The sequence below is a fragment of the Oratosquilla oratoria genome, chromosome 6, assembly GCF_046742065.1.
Source record: "Oratosquilla oratoria isolate Oo_2021 chromosome 6, ASM4674206v1, whole genome shotgun sequence".
Taxonomy (NCBI): domain Eukaryota; kingdom Metazoa; phylum Arthropoda; class Malacostraca; order Stomatopoda; family Squillidae; genus Oratosquilla; species Oratosquilla oratoria.
The window spans coordinates 71,836,452-71,843,982 of NC_134782.1; the positions used below are offsets into that span (position 1 = coordinate 71,836,452).

The following is a 7,531-nucleotide window of genomic DNA, read 5'->3' on the forward strand; positions in this document are numbered from 1 at the left end:
GTATATATAAAATCCTTGTATAATTAAAAGTGCAGTGAGGCAAAAGACAGAAGAGATAAAGCCGGGAAAAGATGGAAAAAGGAAAGAAAATCTGAGAAATGGAAAGTATACACCAAACTAAGAAATGAAAATGTAAAAATACTTAGAGAAGAAAAAATAAATTATGAAAAGGACATAATAGACAAATATAAAGATCAACCCAAATTATTTTATAGATATGTAAACAGCAAACTAAAAAATAAACAGTTAATACTTAAATTATGTCAAGGTAACAGAGAATACAGACGCTCCTCTACTTACGTTCATTCGTTTTACGTTTTTCCGATTTTACGTTTGAACTGACTGTAAAAAAAAAAAAAATGTAAAAAAAATATTTTTGAGTGAATTTTTTAGTTTAGCGCGCTCTCCGTAGTTCAAACAATACTTACGCATGATGCTGTGTCCATTGTTTACATGGCACAAACGACAGACTGAACGTGCCTTGCCTCCTCCTCCACCATCTCAATTTATGTTGCTTGAATTTAATTTATTTGAAATTAATGTTATCATTTTACAATGTTATGTGTATAATTAATGATTTAGGGGTGTTTTATAAGATACGGTAATAGAATTTACGGATGTATGGTACAGTAACAACTTACGTTCGGCCGTTCGGAACGTAACTAAAACGTAAGTTGAGGAGCGTCTGTACACAGAAGATATAGAAATGGTAGATATTAAACAAACATTTCAAATCTGTATTCATCAAAGGGGAAAAAAATCTACAAAACTGATCAAAGAATTGAAGTAAGGTTTCCTCCAGTGAAGAAATTAGATATTACTCAAAATGAAATAAAGAATCAAATATTAAAGCTTGACATTAACAAGTCACATGGCCTGGACGGAGTTGCAAACTGGATATTAAAGGAATGTATAAATGAACTAACAGGAAAAATATACAAAATAATTGAATGCTCACTCAAAGAAGGAAAACTACCAGGATGCCAATATATAAGGAGAGAAATAAGGAAGATCCAACAAATTATGGACCGGTGTCCCTAGCGAGTACAATAGTTATAATCTGTGAGAGAATCATCAAAGATAGACAAAATATCTGGAGAATAATATATTGAGCCTGAGGCAATTTGGATTCAGACAGGGAAGATAATGTACCACTAATTTGATTTGTTTCTATTCAAGAATGATAGATATATTGCAAGAAAGGGATGGCTGGGCAGACTGTGCCTTCGTGGACCTACCAAAGGCATTGATAAGGTACCACACAGAAAATTGCTATATAATCTGGAAATAATAGGAGGCATACATGGAAAACTATTGAATTGGATGGAAGACTTTCTACATGGGAAAAAAAAATGAGATTAGTGATCAGAGACAAATATTCAAAATGGGAAGAAATGAGTAGTGGCATCCCACAGGGGTCAGTACTAGCTCCGATAATGTCTGCTATATATGTAAATGACATGGATGATGATATTGAAAGTTATATGAACTGCTTTGCAGATGATGCAGTTATTAAAGAGAATAAACTCCGAAATAGACTGCGACTCATTACATAGTGATCTGAATAAAGTCTCATAGGGGAGCAAGAGATGGGAGGTAGAATTCAACATCAAGAAGTGCAGTATAATTGAATTTGGGAAAACAAGAATAGAATATCAGGACAGTATAAAATTGACGGAAAAGAAGTAAAGAAAGTAAATTCTGAAAGGGACCTAGGAGTAATCATCACCAAAGACATGTTGCCAGATAAACATATAAATAAAATAGTCGGAGGAACATACAATTTGTTGAAATCAATAAAGGTGACCTTTAAATACCTGGATAAGGAAATGATTAACCACTTCCATACGGTGACGTCTACGTAGGCGGCATGAGGAGCAAGTGGGTACTCGATGTTGCTGACGTCACCATCTTGATTATATTTATTGTAGTCATATCTACGTAATTTTCATTCTCTCTAAACTGGCTTCATTAGTTTTCTATGGTTATCAAAATACACGGGTGAAAGAGAACGAATGATTGAGCACTGACTTTATTTATTATAGTGAGATTATTATGACACTACATCGCATGACGGGCAGCTAATGCTGCCAGATGTGCGATGTGCCCCGTAGTGAAGAGGTTAAGAAAATGTTACAAACACTGATAAGGCCAAAACTGGACTATGCAGCACTGATATGGTCACCCAGTACAAAAAGAATATAAGAAAATTAGAAAGAATACAAGGAGCAACGAAAAAAATGGCCCCAACACTTTCAAAATGGACATATGAACTTAGACTGGCCAAATTGGAATTGCTGACCCTGGAACAAAGAAGAGAACAAGGGGACCTACTAACCATCTATAGAATTATGAAAGGAAAAGAAAGCCTTGATAGAGAGGACTTATTAAAGTGGCACAAAGGAAAAACAAGAGGACATGTAATGAAACTCAAAAAGGATTACTACAGAAGAGAATGAAAAAGAACAGCTTCCCGCACAGAGTGATATATATATATATATATATATATATATATATATATATATATATATATATACAGGTAAACGTCGACTTACGATGGCATTAGGTTTCGATAGAGCCATCGTAAGACGATCTCATCGTAAGTCGATCCCCACTCTGTTCCGTGGTCACTGTACCTAGCCTACCTGTATATTAACCACCAGAGATACTGAATATAGCCTATTAAACATGTACAGTAGTTTATTTAATTATTCTTATCCTTTTTACCATATTCAAACACTATAATGTGTATTTTCAGTACGGAACCTAAATCTCGCGGGCAGCAGCCAATGCCAGCCGTACGACGTGACGTAATAATACTCGCATCATAAAATATAGTCACCGCTTATATCGATCGTTCTCTCTTTCACCCGCGAATTTTGAAAACCACAGAGAATGAGATTCAGGGCACATTTGAGAGAATGTAAAAACACAGGGGCGATTACAATAAATATAATCAAGACGCCGATATGGCAGCGTCGCGATTCCACTTGCTCCTCATGACGCCTACGTGTGCGGCACCGTATGGAAGAGGTTAAATTATCATGTCGTCGTCGTCGTCGTCGTCATCGTAAAGTCGAACAATCGTAAGTCGCGGCCATCGTAAGTCGACGTTTACCTGTATATATATATATATATATATATGGAACAAATATGAAAAAACAGTGTGTGCAAACACAATACAAGAATTTAAGAACAAACTTGATCTTGCGAGATACAAAAACAGGTCACCACGAGCATAGCTCCCCTTCTCGTATAATACAACTAGGTAAATACAACTAAATACACATGAACTTCTTTGCTGACGATGTCAAATTACTCAAGAGAGTAAGCACAGAAGAAGATTGCAGATGGCTACAAGAAGACCTGGACAAAATATGGGAATAGAGTCAGGTGTGTGAAATGAACTTTAACATTAAGAAATGTAGTATAATGGAATTTGGAAAAAGCAAAAATAGAATATTGGGTCAATATAAAATTGGTAACAAGGAAGTCAAAAAAGTCAACTCAGAAAGGGACCTGGGAGTGATTATCTCAAGTGACTTGACACCTGATAAACATGTCAATAAATTAGTTGGAGAGACTTTTAACTTTTTAAGATCAATGAAAGTGGTCTTTGACTACATGGATGAAGAAATGGTAAAGAAAATAGTGGTTGCACTGATAAGACCTAAATTAGGGTATGCTGCAACACTATGGGCACCTAGCAAAAAAAAATATATATATATATATATAAAGCATTCAAAGAGCAGCAACAAAAATGGAACCTACACTATCGAATTTGACATATGAACAAAGATTGGATAATTTACATCTATCAACACTGAAACAGAGATGAGAAAGAGGTGATTTGTTGACCATTTACAGAATTATGAAAGGGATGGAAATTCTTGATAGAGATGACTTATTAAATTGGGACAGAAGAGAAGCAAGAGGACACAAGAAGAAGCTAAAGAAGGACAGTTACAGAAGGGACTTGAAAAAGAATAGCTTCCCACATAGAGTGATTCATGTCTGGAACAAACTAAATGGAGAAACAGGGAGTGCCAAAACTATACAAGATTTTAAGAATAAACTGGATGTGGAAAGATACAAAAATGGGTCAGTACGAGCATAGCTCTCGTCCCTTAAAATACAACTAGGTAAATGCACACAGGTAAAGGGAGTGATTTGGATAAGAGGATGGCATTCCTATGAAGATGGAACTTCTACTTACCAAAGAGCCAGATATCATTGATGTTGAAATTCCTTTGCCCCATAGGAAAAAGGGAATGTAACAAGGTAAATTTATTTATATTGAAGAAAGCAGACTGGGAAGAATTCATGAATACTTCTGGAACTATGAAGAACAGGAAAATCTTTACATTGATAACATAAGAGTGAGCAAATGTGTTGAAGGTAAATGGAAGAAAGACTGGCTCAATAAAAGGTGTGAGATAACTAAATAAGCCAGGGCTGTGGATTGGGATAAATGGAAGCATACAAATAAGCTAAAGATGAATATACAAGAACCTGCAGGGAGTGGGAAAGAAACTTTGAAAAGGGTATTGTAGATAAATGCAAAGATGAACCAAAATGTTTTACAAATCAGTGGGAAATTGAAATGCAGGGAAACAGTTGAGCTAATAGTGGGTAGTGAGGATTTTGAGGAGGCTTCAGCTCAGGCAGAAACTATCTTCACAGAGGAGAGCAATTTTCTAAAAGAGAGGTAAGCAGTAATTGGGGTTTAGAAAATATAAAAGTAAAAGTGAGGGAAGTGCTCATTCTAGAAGAACATTGAATGAATGAAAAGCTTTAGGACCTGACAGGACCTCAAACTGGATATATACTCAGAATGTAGAGAACAATTAGCAGACAACGTTCATAGTCTTACAATGTGTTCATATAAAGAAGGAATAGTGCTTTAGAATTGGAAAAGGGCAATATAGTACGAATTCACAAAGGTGGAAGTAAGGAGATGCCACACCACACCACAATTTAGAGGGCCAATATCTTTGACTAGTGTAATATTGAAATTATATGAAAGGATTGTGAAAGATTGGTGGGTCATGTATCTTGGAGAGATTAGTTTGACAGCATTGTTTTAAATCTAGAAGATTATATATGTCAAACCTATTAAGCTTTCTCAAAAGTGATTGATATGCTGCAATATGCTGTAACAGGGAGGGCTGGATAGACTGTGTGTACCTCAATGTAAAGAAAGCTTTTGATAAAGCATCTCATAGTTAATGTGTATTGAAGGACTAAGAGGTAAATTACTCAAATAAATGAGAGATTTTCTGAAGGGCAAGCATATAAGGAGAGTAACAAAGGATATGGCATCAGGATGGAGAGCAGTGACCATTAGAGTTCTGCAAGGTTGTGGTAATCTGTAATGTTCCTTATCTATTTATATAACATGATGAAGGGAACAACAAGCTATGCTAACATGTTTGCAGATGATAGATCATGAGAAGAGTGAAGAATGAGGAAGACTGTCATCTGTTTCCAGTGTGTAAACTGGAGCATATTGAATGACTGAGGGGTAAAATACTCAAATACCTTATATAGAAGTTTTCTGAAGGGCAAGTACATGAGGAAAGTAATAAAAGATAAGGCATCAAGATGGAGAGCAGTTACCAGTGGAATTACACAAAGTTTGGTGTTACTACCTATAATGATTCTTATCCCTGTGAATGATATGGGAGCTGACAACTGGCAACTGTTCTCCCTATCACTTTGGATACATGATATAGAAAGAGTCCAACATTGATAGAACACAGACAATTGTGCAAAGTTTCTTTCCAGAGAGATATGGGGGAGGTTCTTAGGAATATTGCCTGTTGCTGTCTGGCTGCAGGTTTTCCACTTAGAATATACATCTTTACATACACTCATATACATGGATAGATTGCATTTATGGTTTTAGGTTTTCCTTATAGTTTGGAAGATGACTTAATATTTAGAATAATTTTCAACAGGTAAACAGTAATTAATTAACCTCCAAATATTCTTTCATTTAGATTCCTATAGAAGTAGAGGAACTGGTGCAGGAACAACCACAGCTTGAGCCAGTTGTTGATCAGAGGTTGGAATCAGAAGATTTGGTGGCACCAGTAATAGATCAGTCACAGGAGTCTGTTGTGGAACAAGGATCAGAACATATTGTTGAACATTCACCTGAACCATTGAAGGAGGAAATGTTTGATACAGTGGAGGAGCCAAGTGCTCCCGCACCGCAGGTTCCTGAGCCAATTCCCAGCACTGAAGAGGAACTTCTTGAAGAAGTGAATGAAGTCATTCCTGATCCAGTATACATTAAACCCCTAGGAGAACAAGATGACAAGGATAAACAATATGAGGAAGCTGAAATTAATAGCCCTGTTGAGAAGTCAATCCAGGATGAGCTGGATGCTGCTGAAAAGTATATTGAAAAGGTAAGATACCTTTCAAGATAGAATATACACTATATTGAAGTAAATAGAATGTAGAGTTTTTCTAAAAAATAATCCAGAATACCTAAGGATGACCTTTGATTCCTAACTTTATATCTAGCCTATTCTTGACCTTTTCAAATGTAGTTTATCTAGTCTTTGAAGCCAATTTACATATTCACCTATCATTGATAAATCTTTATGTAATTCAAAGCTGTTTCAGTAGGATTTATAAACTTGTCTGAAACTGTCATTGATCAGATCATCAAAGGTTTTGGGGTGCTGTATCTCATTTACATATCTGGAAGTTCTTATCATTATTTTCTTAGGTGTCATAATTTTGTTTTAGGAAAGTAGAACAAATTCCATCCTGGAATCATCAGTGTGGGAGAGCATCTTTTGAGTTTTGTCAGTAATCTTTGGGTTTCAAAAGGTTGTATTCTATAGTAAAACTAGTTCTTAATGGTGTTTTTCTTCTTTCTAGGGTCCCTAAATTCCTCTTCCATTTCCTAATACCTCTCCCATACCTGTAGATCTCTGAATTACTGTAGGGTTTTATCCCTTTCTACCTCTTAACTTACTGAATAGCTACATGAATTAGATTGGACATTTACTTTCTTAAATTCAAGCTCTTGAATATCTCTTCACATTTATTTTGTTTTTATTATTACTTTGAATATGTTCATGTACATGTTTATTTGTATATGTGTGCACACTGTGTTTGTGTGTGTATGAGCTAGAATAGTTATGTGGAAAATAAACTAAAGGTATTAAAAGTTCTTTTGCATATTACATCATTAGTGCAGAGTACAAAAAGAAATTTTAACTTGATCTATAAGCAGTGCTTATAATAGCTATGTAGTGTCACTCAAGTTCCCACAATCATGGGAAAAAATAAATACAAGTAATCTAATTTAGAACAGTTGAAACAATATTAGGTTGTACTCAAAAAGTGCACACAGCCTTATAAACACAAATGAATTAATATTGCCTATTGAACATCAAAGGAAAATTACAGGAATGCAGTTTTATGCAAAAGCCTTGAAGTTCTCACATCTAGTACAATCACACCATAGTCACTTTCAGCTGAAATAAAGCAGAGTAATCTGGTCCCACAA

General features: G+C 35.3%; 1 protein-coding gene across 11 annotated transcripts in view; it reads left to right on the forward strand.

Moving 5' to 3' along the window:
* Nucleotides 1-7,531, forward strand: part of LOC143026605 (uncharacterized) — a 111,457-nt gene that overhangs the window by 69,525 nt on the left and 34,401 nt on the right. For all 11 annotated transcript variants that reach the window (XR_012966510.1, XR_012966511.1, XM_076187292.1 and 8 more), the window contains one exon: nucleotides 6,003-6,416. Coding sequence is in view for 9 of the 11 variants with exons in the window: in XM_076187292.1 (XP_076043407.1) it covers nucleotides 6,003-6,416 (414 nt within the window). In the remaining 2 variants the exon portion in view is untranslated. The remainder of the gene's footprint in view (nucleotides 1-6,002; nucleotides 6,417-7,531) is intronic.